The sequence below is a fragment of the Rutilus rutilus genome (genome assembly GCF_951802725.1).
Source record: "Rutilus rutilus genome assembly, chromosome: 6".
Taxonomy (NCBI): Eukaryota; Metazoa; Chordata; class Actinopteri; order Cypriniformes; family Leuciscidae; genus Rutilus; species Rutilus rutilus.
The window spans coordinates 5,547,441-5,569,251 of record NC_140214.1 but is presented as its reverse complement, the minus strand read 5'-3'; the positions used below and the strand labels follow the sequence as shown (position 1 = coordinate 5,569,251).

The 21,811-nt window shown below is 37.4% G+C and overlaps 2 protein-coding genes across 2 annotated transcripts; both read right to left on the bottom strand.

Annotated features, from left to right (window-relative positions):
• Window positions 1-227: 227 nt before the first annotated feature.
• LOC311291451 (polymeric immunoglobulin receptor-like) lies at window positions 228-17,190 on the bottom strand (the record flags this gene model as incomplete). The annotated part of the gene is made up of 4 exons (XM_084410486.1): window positions 17,030-17,190; window positions 16,502-16,825; window positions 1,183-1,472; window positions 228-323 (listed from the first exon to the last, which is right to left on the bottom strand). The coding sequence occupies exons 1-4, from the start codon at window positions 17,073-17,075 to the stop codon at window positions 228-230; spliced, it is 756 nt and encodes a 251-aa protein (XP_084266612.1). The 5' UTR covers window positions 17,076-17,190.
• Window positions 5,254-11,814, bottom strand: LOC311292311 (uncharacterized protein). Its single transcript, XM_084411952.1, has 9 exons — window positions 11,500-11,814; window positions 11,017-11,075; window positions 10,335-10,377; window positions 9,992-10,092; window positions 9,494-9,543; window positions 9,371-9,418; window positions 9,231-9,290; window positions 8,446-8,511; window positions 5,254-6,828 (listed from the first exon to the last, which is right to left on the bottom strand). Exons 3-9 carry the CDS (start codon window positions 10,370-10,372, stop codon window positions 6,805-6,807), a joined length of 387 nt encoding a protein of 128 aa, XP_084268078.1. The 5' UTR covers window positions 10,373-10,377; window positions 11,017-11,075; window positions 11,500-11,814; the 3' UTR covers window positions 5,254-6,804.
• Window positions 17,191-21,811: the final 4,621 nt, after the last annotated feature.

The window sequence follows — 21,811 nt, the reverse complement described above, 5'->3', positions numbered from 1 at the left end:
ATGCGCATTTGTAATAATTTCTGTCGCCAAAGGTGCTTACTCCTTGTTTATTTATTATTATTATTATTATATTATTATTAATTTGACTGCAACGTTATATTGTCCTAAAGTGTATTCTCACCGTGTACCGCCTGCAGAAACACTGCATCCGTAGGGGCTGCCATTGTTGTTTTGTATGGTTTCGCGGGCTATGTGACGTCAGAGCTCGTAACTGGGAGTACATCGATCTAGTACGAGTTCACAGGTGGGAAGTCATGGGTTTGACTGCCGTTCCAGTGCACTTTCACGGGTATAAGGTTGGAAAAACACGGGTTACAGATGGCCTGGAACGCACCATTAAAACGCACATCAACTGATCACTTGTTTAGCGTTCATGTAAACACTACATTCAGATTCACCAACCGGAATGAATTCAGTTAGATTGAAACAAAAGGTGTGCATGTAAACAATGAATGGCGACTGCAGAAAGCAAAAGCCGAATTCTGGATATTTTGGACAATCTCGACGGCCGGACATGTCTGGGAAAAAGAGGATGGCAACCTCAGCTTTCTCCACAGAACAAGAGCCTGCTAGCTTAGCTTCCAAAAAAAGATGGCTGACACTATGTGTACATTCTGTGAGTGAGAGCCCACCCTCTATGGGCGGGTTGAACACATGCGGGACAGCCACCTACTACTGGCTGTAGTCTTTAGCCTCTGGCCAAAAAATCTTCAGATGACGCAAAATGAAGATTTTTGCATCATCGGAGGATTTTTTCCAGACAAAAAATACCTAAATCTCTTGTCTCAGGGGGATATAAGGGTAGAAAGCACGGCAATTCGAAAATACTACAGGTTTTCTACTAATACAAAGCTTAATGCCAAATCCTGAAGTATCCCTTTAATAAAACATCATAAAGTGTAATTTTGTGCCAAAAACATGGAAATCATTTTTTTTTTTTTATATATATATATACTATTATTTGCTATATTTATTTGCTGGTCAGTGTTGGTTCTTCTGCTGTTGTAGTCTGTAAGGACCTTTGAAATCACTTATCAGATTCAAGCATTCAACAGCCCCATAGTATAAATATACATAACATAGTCCAGATATAATGTCTTGTGTCAATTAAATACTTTTCCACAAGATTACTGAAATAAATGACTTACATGTATTTTTATATGTATTATTGTCCTTCTGAACCGTGAGTTGAACAGGAGCCTGCAGATCTCCAGCAGAGAAGAAGTACCATCCAGAATCACTGAGTCTCAGTCCAGTCATCAACACAGTGAAGGAGCTTCTCCCATCATCACTGATCTGGACTGATGAATTCTGGGATGTGTCAGTCCTCTTCTCAGTGTAACAGCCCTTATCTTTAATTCTGCACCACTGCTTGAGTTTATTCTGATATCCAGAACTGTAGAAACACTGGACACTGACATTATCACCTTCATGTCCAGATACACTGCTGTTCATCACAGACACATCAGGAGCTGAACACAGACAGCAAACAAACAAACAAAAAAGTCATAAATATTTTTTGAAGATGTTGCATTGTTGAGTTTTACAGTAAAAATATTGTGGGCTGGATAATCAGTTATTTGTCCATTTCCCTGTATCATTTGCACGGGCTGTGATATGGCAGAATGTCCAATAAAACCCTCTAAGAGTTTGGTTTATACTGTTACGAACTGCTCCGAGACACGAGGGTAGAGGATCCAAATGCAGCTTTTATTAAATATATCCAGAATCGTAATCCAACAAGCAGAAGGTCAAGCACAGGAAGACAGTCCAAACAAAACAAAACAGGCAGGGGTCAGAGACACAAGAGTAAACCACGGAACAGGCAAGAAATCCAAGAGACCAAGAGACCAAGAGACCAAGAGACCAAGAGACCAAGTGACCAAGAGACCAAGAGACCAAGAGACCAAGAGACCAAGAGACAAGAAAACCAGGGAAAACGCTCAGCAGTGCAACAACATACAAAACTTCACAGTGAGTAATGGAGTGAACCAGGCTATATGGGGTGAACTAAACAAGATAATGAGTTACAGGTGAATGTGATAATGAGTGCTGATGAGTCCAGGCAGAGAATGGGAGATGTAGTCTGTGAGTGAACAAGATAGTCTGGTGTGGAGTGCCCTCTGGTGGCTTTCAAGGGCACTCCAGCTGGTGACCGTTACATATACTGACTGTCATACAGACACGGGATTGTAACAGATCCTCCTTATCTCACAGTTACATTATGTCTTCATGCTCAAAGTATCTGTAGAAAACAAACAAACAAACAAACAAACAAACACAAACACACACACACACACACACACACACACACACACACACACACGTTAACAAGTCTTCTACTTTAGAACACTTAGCTTTAATGATAATACTGGTACGAAATAGCTAAAACAAGTTTCAAATTAAATAAAAATGATATGCATCAAATAATTATTTGTTCAGCGTGTTCAGTGGTTTTTATTTGGTTTGACCTCCTGCCTCCATTAACTTATGAATGTGTTTGATGTTGTTGAACTTACAGCAGGTGAAATATGGAAAGGGAGACTTTTTAAGTTTAATACAATATAATGTAACATAATAATATGACAATATGAAAGTGTTAAGTCATGGTCTGAGGAAGGTGATTTTAGAAGTAGTGGGATATAGACATCAAATGAAATGGTACATTTGTGTGAAGAACATTCTAGTGATTTATTATAAAACTGTCATTTTAAAAAATTCAAAAAGTCAACAATCCACATTTCCCAAATGTCAACAATGAGTGTTGCAACTGTATGGTTACTGGAAGTTCTTTTTTTTTTTTTAAGCTGTTGAAAGGTTTTTTTATGCAATGTTCAAGTCTTACACAGCTGGATATAAACTGAACAGTGGCTGTAAAGTAGAATATATTATATATACACACTTATTAACTTATTACCAAATCTACATGCAGTACTTGCTCACCCTGCTGTCTTTAAGAAGTGAAATCAATCAAAGTATACAAAGAAACAACAGAAGAACAGGCTAGTTTATACAAACAAACACAAAAGCATGTTTTGAAGGTAGAATGTAATTTCTTTCTTACCTGCAGTGTAAAGTAAAACACCAAGGAGAATCGGAGGAAGAGCCATGTGACCGTCCGAATGAGTAAAAGACAGAACCTGAAATGAAAATCTGACTTCCTCTGATCTCTGATAATGAGCCGTTCCTGTTTCTGTACTCATTTATGTAATGAAAACTGAAGTCTGCAGAGACATCATCAATCCTGCGCACACACACACACACACACACACACACACACACACACACACACACACACACACACACACACACACACACACACAGGAATGCTATAGGAATGGTTTGACACAAGAGTATTTTAGTTAAACATGCACTTGAAAAGGTTCGGATAAAAGCAAAGAGCCGAGGCAGCCTTAACCCCTCATTTACACCGCACACGTCTGCGGCGCATTACGGCTGCGACACGGCTACCGGAGCTGATCGCGCCCATTCTAGTCAATGCTTGTGTTTACACCGGCCGCGACGCGGCGCGTTTCAGAAGCTTCCCAGAAACGGCTCTCCGCGCCGCTTCGCTAAATATAGGCGCCTAGTCTATTTTTGACGGACGCGCGTCCAAGTCGCACCGGAAATACAAAATAAAAGTAAAAAAAACCCTGTCAATTTCAAAATAAACACCCTGTGCAGACTCCCAAACGTATTGCACGTATATTGGCAATATATCCTTGGTAGGAGACCAGAAATGGACGACGAGAGATTCATCCTGGAATTTGAAAAACACACAGTCAGGCAAATCACGTGGTCTCACGCATCCAGTCGCTCCGCTTCTGAAATGCTCCTGGTGTGAGTTGGCACCGCGTGGAGGACGGAATAAAACCTTGTCGCAGACGTAATGCACCGCACACGTGTGCAGTGTAAATGAGGGGTAAGGCCCATTCACACCGGACGCCGAAGCGGCGCGGAACGGAGGCCGCTTCCTTTCGGCGCCCATGTTAACCTATGGTGTCGTTCACACCAGACACGGAGCGCCGCGGCATGCCGCGGCCGGCCCGCGCCGTGAAGCGCCAGTTTCGGCGTCTGGTCTATTTTTTGCGCGAGCCGCGAGTGATTCGCGTCCATTCCGGCAGGAAGTCACACCAAGAAACACGAGACATCCGGTCAATTGTCAAAATATAAGCAATTTTCAAATTAAAATACCGCGAGTATTAACAAAAAGTATTAATACAAGAAGTGTACAAACTTCTTGGTTACAGAAACATGGTGTATTCATTTTATGAGGTTATTTACTTACCCATGATGTAAAAAAATAGCTCTGAATAAACAACAACTGAGCAGAAGCGCTTGTCGACCGCTGCGAACAATACGCCTCTAGTGTGAACAGGCAGGCGCCGGACCGCGCGTGATTTTCCGTTCCGCGACGCTTCCGCATCCGGTGTGAACCAGGCGTTACGGCCCATTCACACCGGACGCCGAAGCGGCGCGGAACGGAGGCCGTTTCCTTTCGGCGCCCATGTTAACCTATGGTGTCGTTCACACCAGTTTCGGCGTCTGGTCTATTTTTTGCGCGAGCCGCGAGTGATTCGCGTCCATTCCGGCAGGAAGTCACACCAAGAAACACGAGACATCCGGTCAATTGTCAAAATATAAGCAATTTTCAAATTAAAATACCGCGAGTATTAACACGTGTGTGTCTCGACAACGGATTAATAAAAGAAGTGTACAAACTTCTTGGTTACAGAAACATGGTGTATTCATTTTATGAGGTTATTTACTTACCCATTAAGTAAAAAATAGCTCTGAATAAACAACAACTGAGCAGAAGCGCTTGTCGACCGCCGCGGAGAATACGCGTCTGGTGTGAACAGGCAGGCGCCGGACCGCGCGTGATTTTCCGTTCGGCGTCTGGTGTGAACCAGGCGTTACAGAGAACAACATTTCCCAGAGAAATATGCACAAATATAATGTACAAAACACTGAAGCTGAAGACCTTATAGATTATTGACCCTTAATTCATAAAAAGAGATATTTTATATATAGTGCATGGTGTACTTCATGCATCATAAGAACCAGGCAGAACAGAATTTACACAAGCATCTTACAATTCCATTCTTGTTTGGGTATCAAGCCCAACAAAACATCACTGACACACATTCAGACAAGAGTCAGGGATGTAATGTAAAAAGCAGAATTGAGAACCTTTTCATACATTATCAATTTCAGGGTGTTACGAACTGCTCAGAGACTTGGGGTGAAGATCCAAATGCAGATTTATTGGGACAATCCAGAATCATAATACATATTACAGGAAAAAGGTCAAACACACAGGCAGAGAATCAAAAACCCAAGACACAGGACACTAGGATAACGCTCAGAACTGCAGTGCAACAAGACATTTCACCAAGTAAGAGTGAATACACAGGGCTTAAATAGACATAAGTGAACAAGATAATAACACAGAAGTGGAAGTAATCAGAACATGATTATCCAGGCAATGGGTTATGGGAAATGTAGTTCATGGTGAGATAAAGCAGAATGATGGAGTGCCCTCAGCTGGTGGTTGTGACACAGTGACAGTTATCACAGGTATGTCAAATAAATGGATACATTTATAACATTGGCTGGCCAAAATAAAATCTTTGCCGTTTCATAATCGTTTACCATTTAAATGTCGCTTTGAAATAGCAGGTTCCATTGTGACAACATGTCCCACTATATTGGTCATTGTCGAATGAGTCTGTACCTTTTATCTTGGGTAATAATTGCAGGCATTTTCTACAGCTTTTTATCTTAATTCGAATGACTTTCAAAAAGTAATTAGTAGAACAAAACACTCAAATAATGCCTGAATTACAAGTATATACCCAATAAAAAATCATCATTAAACTGCTAAATATTGCTGGTCAGTAACAATATAAATACATCATCTGATACACACGAGACTGAACTGATTTAACCATTTAACTTAGTTAATGTACCCATAATTGCAGAATATTACAGAGAACCGGCGCTGGTCTCTATAGCATCTAAAGGCAGATATTAAAGGGTTAGTTCTGAGGTTAATCTGAGAGCTTTCTGTCCCTCCATTGACAGCCAACGTAACTTCCACTTTCAATAAAACTGAGGCTAAACCACTGGAGTCACATGGATCACTTTAATGATGTCTTTACTACCTTTCTGGGGCTTGAGAGTGGTAGTTGCGTAGCTGTCAATGGAGGGTCAGAAAGATCTCAGATTTCATTAAAAAGAGCTTCATTTGTGTTCCGAAGATGAACGAAAGTCGAACGGGTTTGGAACGACATGAGGGTGAGAAATTAATGACAGAATTTACAATTTTAGGTGAACTATTCCTTTAAAAATTTCAGGAAGTTTCACATCAAATCTTAAAGAAAAAACATCACTGAGATATTAAAAAGTTACAATGAGAACATCACACATATGAGATGATTGTTGAACAGGTCAAGGCATCACGAATGATACATTACTTGCTTTTAAAAATTGTTGATATAAATTTGAGCAGATGAAGAGGTACATGGTAAACCTGTAGATAAAATTCACCATCAGATGGCGTCACACTTACAGGACAGATGTGTATTAGGCTACGCAGAGAATTTAATGTCCTTATTTATTGTGCAATTAAAATTAATTAATTTTTTTTTTTTTATGAACTGTAATTTAATAACTACTAACAAAATTGCATTTCCGTAAGCCTACAATTTATGTAGGCCTAATTTGGACTTGCATGAAAAGAAAAATGAAGGTTTCAGCTCTTTCTAACGTGTTGTTGTGTCCCTTTTGTCCTCCATTTGGTCAAGAATCCATTCTGGAATGTCCCTGTGATGTAAAGATGCAGAGAAATGAAATGCACTTCTATGCAAGACTGGAATTATTCATTTTGTTTCAACTATAAAAGCCAACTACATTTAAACACTCACACACACACACACACACAACGCTCACACATTTACAGTTTTAGCTGATACAACCTGTTAACTGTCAGTGTCCCACCATTGGGATGCTTGGTGCTCTTTTTTTCCTATCACATATCTTATTATTCATCTTAAATTAGGTATCATTCGAAAGCTTAAAGGGATAGTTCACCCAAAAATGAAAATGCTGTCATCATTTACTCTTCCTCAAGTTGTTCCAAACCTGTATGACTTTCTTTCTTCTGCTGAACACAAAAGAAGATATTTTGAAGAAAGTCGGTAACCAAACGACTGATGGACCCCATTGACTTCCATAGTAGGAAAAAAAAAAATACTATGGAAGTCAATGGGACCAGCAACTGTTTAATTACCAACCTTCTTTAAAATATCTTCTTTTGTGTTCAGCAGAGGAAAGAAAGTCATACAGGTTTGGAACAACTTGAGGAAGCGTAAATGATGACAGCATTTTTGGGCGAACTATCCCTTTTAACTACGGTGGACGAGAGAGCTCAACTAAAGAAAACACATGCACATAGAAAAAAAACACCAACAAATTAAGAAAACGTTCTGCAAAAACTCAAAACGCACTCACAACGCTAAATACGTGTCTGTATTTGCAGCATGCGTTATCAAACTGATGATGTTTTCTTAATTTGCTGGTGTTTTTTCTATTTGCTTGTGTTTTCTTCAGTTGCACTTGTTCAACTCAGACATTGCCTTACGATGAAAGCGGTAGTTCAGCGGTGTGCACCTCAGGATCTCTAGGGCTGAATCCGAAATCGCTCCCTAATCCCTCATCCACTATTCCCTTTGTTAGTCCACTAACACTGTTCACTTGAGGGAGAGAATGAAAAGGAGTGAGTGAATTCGGACAGCCGTTGAGCGTACATCGGTTGTACACTCTTTATTGGACTAATAGCGGTGCATTATGGGATTGAATAAGTGCACTCAATAACATCCACTACGGTTTCGGACACCACTACAAATGGCTGTCCCCTCAAATAATGCCCTTTTTGTGGGTATAGGGGGCGATTTCAGATTCAGCCTAGTACTTTCTCTCTTTGTTCAGTTTGTTCGGCCTCGTCAATACTTTGTGGAAGTTTATCCTGTGGTCCTGTTGCCGATATTAAAGACTTTTGATCCTTCATCTTCATACGCGTGTTTACAACAAACCGTGACACTTGGTGGCTATTTTTAGGCCTATAGCCAACTTTGGAGCACAGCTTGGTTAGCATGTGGCTTTGATGTTTTAGCAATTTCAGAGTCCAAATTGTTTTGTAAAATATATATTTTTGCATAAAATAAGTTTAGTACAGAACATTTTATTTACAGTAAACTTAAAGTTACTTTTTTTAAAGTGTTTTTACTTCAGCAATCTTATTCCAAAGTGACATTTCACAGGTTTACACTAACTAAAAACTGAAATGGTACAAATAGATTTATTATTAATTTACAATCAATTACTTTCATTTGCTCATAACGTCATTAAGAAGGAGCAGGGTGTGTATGGATATGAACTCACAGCCTTTCGAGGTTTTTTCACAGAGCTGTAGATCACGTCGCCCTCTGGATCCACTGACGATAAAGCCTGTGAATAAACATGATCAGCTTAAGAATAAGAATTCTGGAGATTTCCATTTATTTCCTTTTTAGCATTTAGTAATTAATTTGCAATAAACACTTTAAATATAAATTGTAAGTGGGAATTAAACCCAGTTCTTTCCAACTAGGATTCATTTCATTTAGCATGTGATGTTTTCTTTCTCGAAACTGGATAAGCCTATCCCAATCCTTCCTCTCGTGTCAGACATGAGCTGTAAATGATGTGAAGAAACTGAATCTCAAAATAGAAAATCCAAGTCCACCTTCAGTGTTCTGCAAGGTAGGCAAAAGTTTTTGTGCTAATTTTAATTTCCTGTCGCTGTGCATGCACTTTTATTGTATGTGGCAGTGTAAACAACAGCTCAAAACTCTTTTATTTAAAGGCTAAATTTACTTCCCGCAGACAATTCCCATTGCATTACAGTTGCAAGCAGTGTCGATGATGTCACTAATGTTATGTGCAGTTAAATATCCCGGTGTGTAATTTTGTGTAACAAGTGTTCTTCTCACCAATACGCTTGTTGTGCGTCGTGGAGTTTGATGTGTTTTATAGACACGATATTGTTTCTTAATCAAATGTGTTGACCCCCCTCCCCCAGCACCCCATCCTAAAACAAGTTTCCCTTTTGATTTGGACAAACGGGACGTCCCAGCCCAAACTGCAGTCTGACTCAGTCATTCAGAGCATTCAAAGACGACACTTACTGGCTTATGAAAGATCACAGAACTGTAAATCACCGAACAGCCGTCCACTGAGGCAGAAGACTGTGAAGAAACACAACTGATGATCATTCATTTTCAATCATCATCTCAGTAAATGTCTACAGAGAGGACTGATGACTTACAGTAGCGGCTGCTGGACTGATGGATGTCATCTGGTTTTCAGAGGCGGTCTGCATCAAACACAAACACAGATTTAGATTATTTTCTGAAGATTTCTGAATTCCATCAGTGTGTAAACTACTTACTGTATTTCTGATGGTGTTACAATGTTCTTCTTCTCTAATGTGACCCCTCTCTGTCAGAGTGAGATATGAAGATTAAATATCATCATATTTTCCATAGACACTGTTAAAGAAAAACCTTTTTTTGTTTGTTTTGTTGTGAAAACCAGCTTTTGGAACCTTTATTTTTAAGATTATACACTTACAGTTGACAGGGTTTATGAATGGCATATACAAAAGATATAAAATACTTGATTCTGATTGGTCAGTTGTATCTTTTTATTGTCAGATGTGTGTGTATCATGATGCAAAACTAAATTTGAAACCCGTTTTTTTGTCCCCGTTTTTGTAACTGTGCTAGTTGTATGCCTCTCGAGTCACTTTACAGCCTCTTTCTTCTCACATACTGTAATCTATATATACAGTATATTATGCCCATTTATTTATTTCTTTATTAAACAGCTGTAAATGAAGCACAATAATATACTGTCAGTCCTCCAGAAGTGTAAAGAGAAAACTCACCCGGCTTCTTTCTCAGCCTCCAGGTTACTATTACAACGAGAAAAACAAGCAGGAACAGCACAAGCGTCGCTACAAGACTCATGAGCAGAATCACATCATGCCTGCAGTGATGGAGAGACATATTTGTGTTTATCATACAGAACTATTCTTACTTTTAATGTGCAGCAAATTCATCTGTTAAAGCTTTGTTTCTACTTTAGAGATGCAATATAAGCAAATCACTGAGGCTGTTGTTAGAGATGGATGAGCTTCATCTCTGCAATTAAAATTAACATTACATGTTGACATGTAATAGTTTGGTATCAGTTGCTATGAATGACTGAATAACAATGTTCACACTTACATGCGTGTCTCAGGTCTTAAATCAGATTCAGTAATCATAACTGCTGCCAAAAACAGAAACAGAGAAACAAGTTTCTTAGTTTGATCAGAGTGTTATCATTAATGAAAGAAGCTGTTTGTTATGGGAGCCCGTTTCCACCACATAAGGAAAAAATTAATGCTTTGGTAAATCATAATTATGACATAAAAAGTTGACTTTATGTCATAATCGTGACTTTTGATGTCATAATTATGACTTTTTTTTCTTATAATTTAGACTTATGTCATAATTTTCTGTTATAATTATGAATTAAGCATGATTTTATAAATTTTCATACTTTTTAATGTCATAATTAAAAATGTTGTCGTAATTATGACTTTTTATGTTATAATTTTGACTTGTGTCATATAATTTAGACTTTAGTCATAATTATGACATTTTATAGAATTTCAGCTTTTTGTATCATAACTATGACTTTTTATGTCATAAATTCTACTTTTATGTAAAAAATATGATTTACTAAAGTATAATTTTTTTCGTATGTGGCTGAAATGGGCTTCCATTGTATGCAGTGCATCTAAACAACGACTGTCTCCAGAGTATTTTTTTCTGATGGATAAATGATTACACATGTCATTTCATAACTGGTAATTAAACACATTAAAATATTTGATCTGATTAACCCAGGTCAGCTGCTCCTTACTGTTTATTATTTCATTCACACTTGTGGGATTTCTGTTTGCAGATGTCTGAGTTGTGTACCTGCAAAACAATGCAAAAAGAGAAAGAAAAATATGTTCACTCAAAAATGAAAGTACAATCGAGTCTTATCATTCCAAACCTGTCATCTGTATACTTATACTTTCTTTCTTCTGTGGAACACAAAAACAATGTACTTGTATGCTCTTCTCGTGTACTTCTTTCCTTAAAAAATACCTAATCAGTCCAAATTGAGCAAATCATTTAGACCAGTTTTGGGAACAGGATCAACAGGTTTTTGGGCTACAAAAGTATTTAGATGCATTTGATTCTTTTAAATGGTCAAAAAGTACACCTACTTGTCTGTCTCGGGGTCAGATGGTGTAGTTGTTGGAATATGTGTCACAGAAAGGAGAAAAACATGCAGATATTTTTAGGCCATTAAGAGTGTCAACATTTTTATAGCTGAACTGATTTGTGATCTTACCAGGTTTGGGTTCATTGACAGTGAGTTGAACAGGAACCTGCAGATCTCCAGCAGAGCAGAGGTACCATCCAGAATCACTGCGTTTCAGTCCAGTCATCAACACAGTGAAGGAGCTTCTCCCATCATCACTGATCTGGACTGATGATTTCTGGGATGTGTCAGTCCTCTTCCCAGTGTAACAGCTCTCATCTTTATATCTGCACCACTGTTTGAGTTTATACTTATATCCAGAACTGTAGAAACACTGGACACTGACATTATCACTTTCATGTCCAGATACACTGCTGCTCTTCACAGACACATCAGGAGCTGAACACAGTCAAAAAGACAATAAGATTTGTCCATCAATTGTCTTATTGGCTATAAAATGTAAATAGGCCTATCTAAATTCCCTTGATATTGATATATTTGATATTTGTAAGTGTTTACTTGTTACAGTTGGTAACACACTTTATTAAAAACTGGTTTTATTTTTACAGTTACAGTCACAGAACCGAAAAATGTGGAAATTTGGTTCCTGTACTATAGAAAGTTCATTGTTCCACCGATATGCAGGAACGTTGTTCTAAAATACTCAAAATTAACAAAAAATAACATAATTTTTGTTTCCGTATTCAAAAAATGTCTCCTGCACTGATACCGCTTAACTGCTTTTTTAAACCACATTCAGCGAGTAATGTGATCCAGAACGAATCACTCTTATGAGACGGTTCTTTTCAGTGTATTAAAAAATAGGCTACAGAGCAACCAGTCCAACTCCAGAATGAATAGGCTTGTTTGAGAAGAGCAAAATCTGCGCAGAAGCGATCACCGGTGATCACCGCGAAATGCCGGTTAGAAAGTGTCCGAGTGTGGTCCTGTACCGTAGACTGTATAAAAGGCTCTGATGTCCTGCTGACGTAGGCTATGTAAAAAAAACTCTAGTGAAGGCGAGGCGGACGTGTCGGATTCTGCAGTTGATCTCCACCGACTGCGCTGAGTAAAAGCGTTGGGAAACGATTTGCTGACGACACAGCTTAATGTTCATTGGTTTAAACAACCGTAATATATTATTTTCTTTTACAATGTTTGATTTTAAAACCCTGATATCCTGCTTTTATGTGTATAAATGATGTGGGACTATTCCTAAACTTTCTGACAGTGCGATTTCTCTATGGGTTATGTGATTGTTGTCATATTTAGGCCTGTAAAATAATTATTTAAAAATAAATAAAAGCATATCTGTGGGCCTAATAAACATGTCTTTTAAATGGAAATAAATAACAAGTACGTTGGGTGTCTCGTTCATCATATTTATTGAATATCAAAGGTGTCTGATCCACTACGAGAAGTTTTATCTTTAAGATGTGTGTGACCATCATATGGACAGTAAAAGAGCACACACAATCCCTATTCTAATTGGAATGGAATGGTAAAAGCGTGTTGGTACGTGACAGGAGGCCCTACGGTGGCCGAGAGAGCTCAACGCGCTGCAACTGAAGAACACACATGCAAATAGAAAAACACCCGCAAATTAAAGGGGTGGTTGATTATGATTTCAATTTTCTAACTTTAGTTGGTGTGTAATGTTGCTGTTTGAGCATACACAACATCTGCAAAGTTACAACGCTCAAAGTTCAATGCAAAGGGAGATATTTTCTTTTAAAGAAATTACTTTTTAAGGACTACAACAAACGGCTGGTAGGAACTACACGACATTTCTCCCGGGTTAGTGACATCACCAACCCTAGAATTTACATAAACCCCGCCCCCTGAACACGATTTATAGATTATCAAGACAGAATATGCTAATCAATGACTAGAAGATAACTACACATAAGTTACATAAATTCACCAACTAACCATTCAGAAATGTTGTCTACATGTTGTCACTTCTTCTTGAGTCTCTCCATCTTTCTGACTCCGGTTTGAACATAAAAGGATAAAAGTTTTTGAAATTTTCAGTGCGTGTCTGTGATAGGACACAAGCTCTTGAAGCTTTGCATTTAAAGGAACAGACACAAAAACGGTGCGTTTTTGCTCACCCTCAAAAAGTGACAACTTTAACATGCTATATAAAATATATCTGTGGGGTATTTTGAGCTAAAACTTCACATACACACTCTGGGGACATTAGAGACTTATTTTACATCTTGAGAAAAGGGCATTATACCACCCCTTTAAGAAAACATCTTCATCAGTTTTATAACACACGTGTAGTACTCCAAATACTCACAACACAACCAAATATAGAAACGCGCTGCAAATAGCACATAACACAAGGGAATGTTTCCAGGGGACCCCAATAAGTGACGAACCAGACTGGGACATGCTTATTGCTCGTGAGCATTCCTATGCCCTACTCCCTTCGAAGGGCAGAGCGCTTGAAGTGGGGACTTTGGAGTGAGCAGGGCACTTGTGTGCCATTATGTAGCGGTGCCACTTGGCGAAGGGAGCAACGAAAGACAACGTAATTTCCTCATTATTTTCACCTGGGATGTTCCTATGACAACGCAGACGGTGTCCATCAGCTGAATAGGCTGTTCTTACAACAGACATTTCTTATTATTGCTGTTAACATAACTGTTGCAAATATACATTTTATACAAAAAGTTTTAGACGTTATATATCTGTGTGTGAGTGAGTGCCTCAACTTTAAAACTTGCCATCTCATCTTTGGACCCTGCATTCCCTAAAGTTTCTTATGAAACTTATTTAAACAAAACATGACAAAATGTGTACAATGTAACTGATGTATAGATTAATATCTTACCCTGATGTTCTATTTCTCTCTCTTTTTTCATTTCAGCTCATTGTTAACTCTTTTCTCATCTGATGACATTGAACATATTGTTAATGCATTGTGTATATTGCATTCAAAGTTGTTTGTCATAAACATGTCATCTCTGTATGTTTTGCAAAAAAAAAAAAAAAAAAGGAAAGAAAAGAAAAGTTATGAACTTTTGCACCGTGTTTCTGTATTTAGTTGTATTGTGAGTATTTGGAGCACACGTGTGTTAAAAAGCTGATGAAGATGTTTTCTTAATTTGCGGCCGTTTTTTTCTATTTGCATGTGTTTTATTCAGTTGCATTGTGCTCTCTGTCACCGTAAGGCCTCCACTCAAGGGTAGAATATGATGAACAAATCTAAAAATGTTCCACATATGGTTGAAAATACCATCATTGGCCTAAAGAGAGATAACATTCTGAGAGTTAAGACTATAAAAGAGGAAGGATGCCCTTCCTTCACTGTCACACTGCAGCCACTCTGTGTGACTGTATGACTGCTGGCCTTAACTTAAGAGAAAATAAAATTAGTCAATTTGTTTCTTATTCAGAATTGTTTATTTGTTTATTTGCCATCTCATCTATCTTGCCTGCACTTTTTTCACTCCTCCCCATCACTGTAGCCGCATACTAGTCTTGCCTATATTCAGGCGATGCGCACCTCAAACGAGCCTTATGACTTTATGAGTCGGTTCTTTTTATTAAGTTTTAGGCTTGTTCACGCTGCCATTTTGATTTCAGTTGGACTTTAAATGGGACGGTCTAGCCTGAGGATTGTTCTTGTCGCCAACTGTGACAGCTGCCGTTGATGAGTGGCAGTAACGTTTGTACTTTATATTAATTAAACTCTCTTAAAGGGGTTCACAAATTATACACTACCATTCAAAAGTTTTGAATGTTTTTAGATTTTTGAATGTTTTTAAAAGAAGTATCTTCTGCTCACCAAGGCTACATTTATTTGATAAAAAAATTATAATAATAATAATATTGTGAAATATTATGACAATTTAAAATTACTGTTTTCTAGTTTAATATATTTTAAACTGTAATTTATTCCTGTGATCAAAGCTGAATTTTCAGCATCATTACTCCAGTCTTCAGTGTCACATGATCCTTCAGAAATCATTCTAATATGCTGATTTGATGCTCAAGAAACATTTATGATTATTATCAATGTTGAAAACAGTTATTTACATTTTTATTTCATGATGCTATGATGAATAGAAAGTTCAAAAGTACAGCATTTATCTGAAATGGAAAGCTTTTGTAACATTAAACACTACCCTTCAAAAGTTTGGGGTCAGTAAGAGTTTTTATTTTATTTTTGGGGGAAATAAATAAAATAAATCAATACTTTTATTTATCGAGGATGAGTTAAACTGATCAAAAGTTACAGTAAAGACATTTATAATGTTAGAAAATATTCTATTTTAAATAAATGCTGCTCTTTTGAACTTTCTATTCATCAAAGAATTTTGAAAAAATGTTAAATGAACAACTGTTTTCAACATTGATAATAATAATGAATGTTTCTTGAGCATCAAATCATCATATTAGAATGATTTCTGAAGGATTATGTGACACTGAAGACTGGAGTAATGATGCTGAAAATTCAGCTTTGATCACAGGAATAAATTACAGTTTAAAATATATATTTTTTATATATTTGTTTATATATGTTTTTTTTTTTTTTTTTAAATAAATGCAGCCTTGGTGAGCAGAAGATACTTCTTTTAAAAACATTTAAAAAAATCTTACTGACCCCAAACTTTTGAACGGTAGTGTATGTTCACCATGGTCCATTTCTATGATAAAGAGTATAGGCTAATATATAAATCTGTAAACTAACTAATCGCATCTTAGTAATATAAGTCAAAATTGGAATCACTTTCAATCTTTTTTAAAAGTTTTTTTTTTTTTTTTAACGTATATCATTAGATATTCGAGTAAGTTGAAACCCAATACTTTAAAGGTGTAATTCAGTTTGCTTGTGTGTACAGAGATACATATTATAACCAACACTTTAAGCCTACCTTTTATATTATTTACAATGTTATTTATAGCTTCATTATTTCATTTTTATATTGTATTATATTATCTTTATAATAAATATATAACCCAACAACAACACTTACCTTTTACATTATTTATAACATTATTATTTTAATAAATTGCATTGTCAGAAAAAAAACTGTAGGCTAATTCGTAAATCGTAATTTGGAAAGAAGTTTTTTACCTGATTGTACCGTCAGATACAATTTATAACCAGCGTCTACAGTGCCATGGTCACCAATCTCCACAGCGCACCAGTAATATCCAGAGTCGGAGATCTCCAGTTTGTCCCATCGCACTGTAAAAATACTCTGGTCTGGATAATCACTGATGGAATATTTTCCTGTCTTTCCTGCATATGCCAATATATGGCAAGAGGTCCAATATCTCCCCCAACACAAATATTTGCGGTTTTCTTTGTGTTGTTTACCATACACACATGGAATAATGCCAGATGATCCAGATTTCACTGCTATATTAAGTTCCAGTGTATTAACTCTAGCAGCACCTGTAGACAAGAATAAACGTAGGGGAGAAAACATAAAACACAAACTGCACATGATGTGTATAGAATAATTTTAACTTAAACCATTTTAAAAAATTAACAACAGACTGTACAATGGTTTAGTAATACTTTAAACAAAATTATATATATATATATATATATATATATATATATATATATATATATATATATATATATTATTTTTACCTGAGATGTAAAGTAAAATCCCAGAGAGAATCAGAAGGTAAATCATGTCTATAGTGGAGTGTGTGTGCTATAGTGGAGTGTGTGTGCATGAGAGGATCTGGTCTCTTCTTGAACTGTCTCTGTTTCCTCCTGTTTCCGTTTCAGAGCAGAAATATCATCATCGCCTGAAACCACATAAGCGTCAGCAAGCAGAGTAGCAGCAGCAAACTCAAACTAGCCACATCACAACAACAATCAACATTTTACTATGGCTAATTTGATTTGTGAACAGGTTAAAGCATGTTAAAAGATACTGTAGTAGTGGTATAATCTGAATAAGCAGATTCTCTTGTTCAATTTGATATAAAACATTTACTCAAAAATACTAAATAAAACACTTTCTTCACCCACAATTACTGAACAAAATGTTACATTATTCAAGTCACCATTTTGACAAAACTGTGAAAGTGATTAACACAAACTGTTATGTTTAATTGTTATTAGTTTTTTAATCATGGGTTTTACAATATATATATTTCAAATATTACAACACAAAATATTTTAAAACACAATTCATAGCAAAGAATATGGAAAATTATATTAAAGTTTGAGATAAAAAAGTATTGCAATCATCCCCAGTGTCTCATATTTCCTTGTCATCCTTTAAAATATTTAACAATGTGTCGTGGCTACATTGGTTCCTGTAGTGAGTGTGCAAGTAAAATAATAATGTGTGAGTGTGAATCTGCACTGTGGCCTTTGGACAGAAACCAACCACAAAAACACACGAGTCAGTAAAGAAGCAACACATTCACACAGAGACTGACCTCAGCTCCACCGGCACTGTTCACCACATGGACATCAGATACAGTGTGATACATCCAGTATATGGGCAGACAAAAAAACTGATGTCTCTGACGGCCATTCAAAAGAAAAAAGTAGTGTATATCCAGAATATATCGCAACATACTGTATGCACCAGACGACAGACCAGGGATGGCTGTAACATTTTTGACATTTCTGTCTGTATCTTGGAGTTTTTTTAAGCCAGTTCAAAATGTGATTCAGGAACTAGTTACAAGTGTCAGCTATTAAATGACATGGCTGTTATCTTTGGAGCACAAACAGAAAAATGTGTGGCTTAGTTTCAAATGAGTGAAATGTTTCAATACACCGCATAGTCCGGGTTAGTTGAAACACACCCAGAGGTGAGATGTAACATTAGAAAATGTATAAAAAATTAATTTTGAAAGATTTTTATTCAACACAGGTTTTTTAACATAATTGCTGTGTGTGTGTGTGTGTGTGTGTGTGTGTGTGTGTGTGTGTGTGTGAGTGTGTGTAACAAAACTGAATAAAATGAGCAAATGTGCACCAGCTTCAACAGTTGAACACTATTTGTGTGTTTGAGTGTGTTGTTCCTAGTTGGAAAAATTTGAAGCGTTAAAATTAACATGTGTTACAATCATTTCAGGTCTTCCCTACACATTACAAAACAAGACAGGACAATAGAACATGAAGCCAAAGGCAAACAAAACAGAACACACACACACGTTAGGTTTCAGTATCTTTAGCCCTGTTTACAGCTGGTATTAAGATGTTTTTGGTCGATTGGATCACAAGTAGACGAGGGAGACACATACATGTTTACACCAGGTGTTTTAATCCGTCTCTTTTGTCCACTTTCAAACACTTCTGTCCTGATTTCTTCGAGGGGAGGGTCTTTAGGCGGGTACATTTATGGACTTTTTCAGATCTTTCGATCTAATGGATGAAATAAGCTCACACAATTTACATATTAACAAATGACCGGAGAAACCAGAAAAACACACAGAGAGCAGTAGCTTTCGTTTCTGCTCTGACAGCCACTAGACCAGCCGAATGTGTTGAGTAGAAATCAGGAATGGTGAGAGAACATTGTGCTTGGTACGTTTTTCGTCTTCAAACCACACTTGGGTCTCCAGCCAAACTTTAAATCCCGTCTGGCTAGCGCACTTCCCATAATGTTAATGCATTATGTCAGTAGGTGGAGAGTAGACGGTCCGTTGAACATGTAGTCTCAGGATAAAGACTTGATACTTGAGTCAATGGTGTTAAAGTTGCAATCAATTTCTTCCATGTTAAACAAAGAAAAGTAGCCTGGGTGCCAGCCCGAACCCCGCCCACAATATTTTTTGGTCGGGAAGTTCGGTCTGGACTCGCTCCGTTGAGGAGCTATTATGCCCGAACAAAAATTGTTCGGACCAATCAAATTGTCAGGGCGGGCTTTATACGATGATGGACAGATAAGCAACGGTAACGTCATCATCCACGTCATCAACGAGCGCTTGGGTTGAATTCAAATGACTGCCGCTGAAGAATTGAGATTTCATGAGTTCACGCTTACAAATAAGTCAGATAGAATAAATGCATATTTGGCGTGCTGTCTGAGGAGAGGCTTCGGGCTCGGTATTCGGCCCGAACCCAAAGTACTCCCCCCGTATTCCTGGCTGTGGAAGAACAAGCCAAGAGTGAGTGCAGGGATGCTGAAAACTGTCATGTTAGGTGAGTTGACCGAGTGAATAAATATATGCTTTCCTCTCATGCTGATAGACGGTTGATTGGATTGATTATTTGAATGTGCTCCTCCTGAAATTTGTTTATAAAACATCATGTGGAGATTCCGCCATCGCGTCTGTTATAGAAGATATCGACAGCGCATTAATTTTAAAAGAGGAACAGAGAACCGCGATCGGAAACATGAATGAAAAACATACGTCACTTACTCCGTTGCTCTGATTGGTTGTAGGTCTATCCAATTGAGTGCAGAGGAATTTTTTTTCCTGGTTCGGTTGAAACACGCCCCATAATCAAAGCTCAATGGAGAAGTATCAGACTCACATTCTGACTAGAATTGAGTATGACGACGTCAGGCTAAAAGAAAAGATGATGTAGCGCCCTTCTCCCTTCGATTTAAGTGGGAGGGGCCCTGGGTTAGTTTATTTTTTAGATCTCTCTAAAAAAGCCTCTGAATATTATTAATTGTATTTCAATAAACCCTTATCTTCTCAATTGGTGTGCTTAATAATAGACTAAAATAACCACAGAGTCTTAAGTAAAATATAAACTTTTAGTAGTTTACTCAAATAAAAAAAAAAAAAAAGTTAACCCTTTAAAGTTTTACAATAAAAGGATCTTTCCTCCTTCAAACTCAAATCAACAATTTACAAATACAACACTGTATTAATATTCCGTATTACTCTGGTGATTTAGATAACAGATACACTAATAAGATTGACAGTAAATACACAAAATGCCCCAAATATCACCAATGTGTTGATTCGTATACTCAAGTCCAACAAGTCTTTGTTGTTTCAACACAACGGTTATGGCTCAAATAAACATTCCCCAACAGTAATCAAAAACACCCGGGTGTCAATTCAAATAAATCTAAATAAAATAAATACCCTGTTGCAGGCCTGATACGATGCTTGGGTTCGTTGAGGCACAAAACAGGTTGCCGCTTCACTCAATGAGTAAACAAAATAAACAACTGTCTTACCAATCGTTAGTTCGAGCCAGCTTTCATGACGCACACACTTTCCAGCACGAGGGGGATTGCGGTCCGATTAACTGACGACAGATCAGTGAACTCGTCCAACGCTGCCAGAGGAGCCACTGAGAATCCCTGGTATCTCAGGGCGCTATCTGGGATGTCTTCTATGGATTTGGTAAGAGAGACGATTCACGGTAGTTTTCCACACACGCGACCTCGTGTCTCTCACGTGTAATAAGCGCGGTTTCTTGAGAATCGCGCTACTCAGTCATTTGAAAATCAAAGGGGAAATTACTATCCCCACACGTTCAAACAACATTTTACCAACTTTAAATCAGTTCTCGTATGGACAACTGTCCTAAAATGGTATATTTTATCAAACTAGTACTCAGACACAGATCGATCTTCCAGCCATCACCTCTTCTTCCCGGACGTCACTCCCATCCCCGCCCCCTCAACATTTAACCAATCCCAGCTCTTAACAGTGGCAAGTACTTTTAACTCAACACATAATCATACATTTTCCTTCCTTTTCAATGAAAATAATATTATACAAGGAAACCAATACACATACAATACATGTATATAAATAAAATATTAGAAAATAATATTAAGGAAATATGACTAAACCAAATGAATACCCAAACTATATGAATAAATTTCAACCGGGCTTCATGATGAACTTGCAATGTTAGTTTGACTCTGTGATGGTTGAGGAAGTTACACATGTCTTGATGTGTTGAGGCCTGTGTCTTGATGTGGTGTGTCAGCTCTGAGGCCGGGTGAGGTCACACTCGAACAGCAACCAGAAGACGCAGAGAAGAGAGAAGAAGAGATTGGCCTTTAACTCTTCAGTGACCCAATAGGAACTTAACCCATCACAGAAAACCTTCTGCATTTTTACATTATCAATGTATTAACAACAGTTAATTTTCTATCTTTGAGGGGACATTTGGTCCTCTTGATGTAGGTTAGACAAGAACGAAAATACACACGAGTTTCCATGTTTTATGGGGAGTTTCCATAGACATAATGATTTTTATACTGTGCAAACTGTATTCTATCCCCTAACCCAAAACAATCCTACACATCTCAGAAAACCTTCTGCATTTTTACATTTTCAGAAAACATAATTTAGTATGATTTATAAGCTGTTTTACTCATGGGGTCCAAAAAAAAAATGTCCCCACAAGATAAAAAATTTCTGGTATTTTCTGGTACACTTTGTGCTCATAACATACCTAAACCACACACACACACACACACAC

Excerpts from the sequence above, each read along its gene's own strand:
- LOC311292311 (XM_084411952.1), bottom strand. The coding sequence starts at position 10,372 with ATGATTACTGAATCTGATTTAAGACCTGAGACACGCAT. Across the intron at positions 9,419-9,493 it reads GTAACACCATCAGAAATACA|ACCGCCTCTGAAAACCAGAT; the intron begins GTAAGTAGTTTA and ends TGTTTGATGCAG. Across the intron at positions 9,291-9,370 it reads TCAGTCCAGCAGCCGCTACT|TCTTCTGCCTCAGTGGACGG; the intron begins GTAAGTCATCAG and ends GTTTCTTCACAG.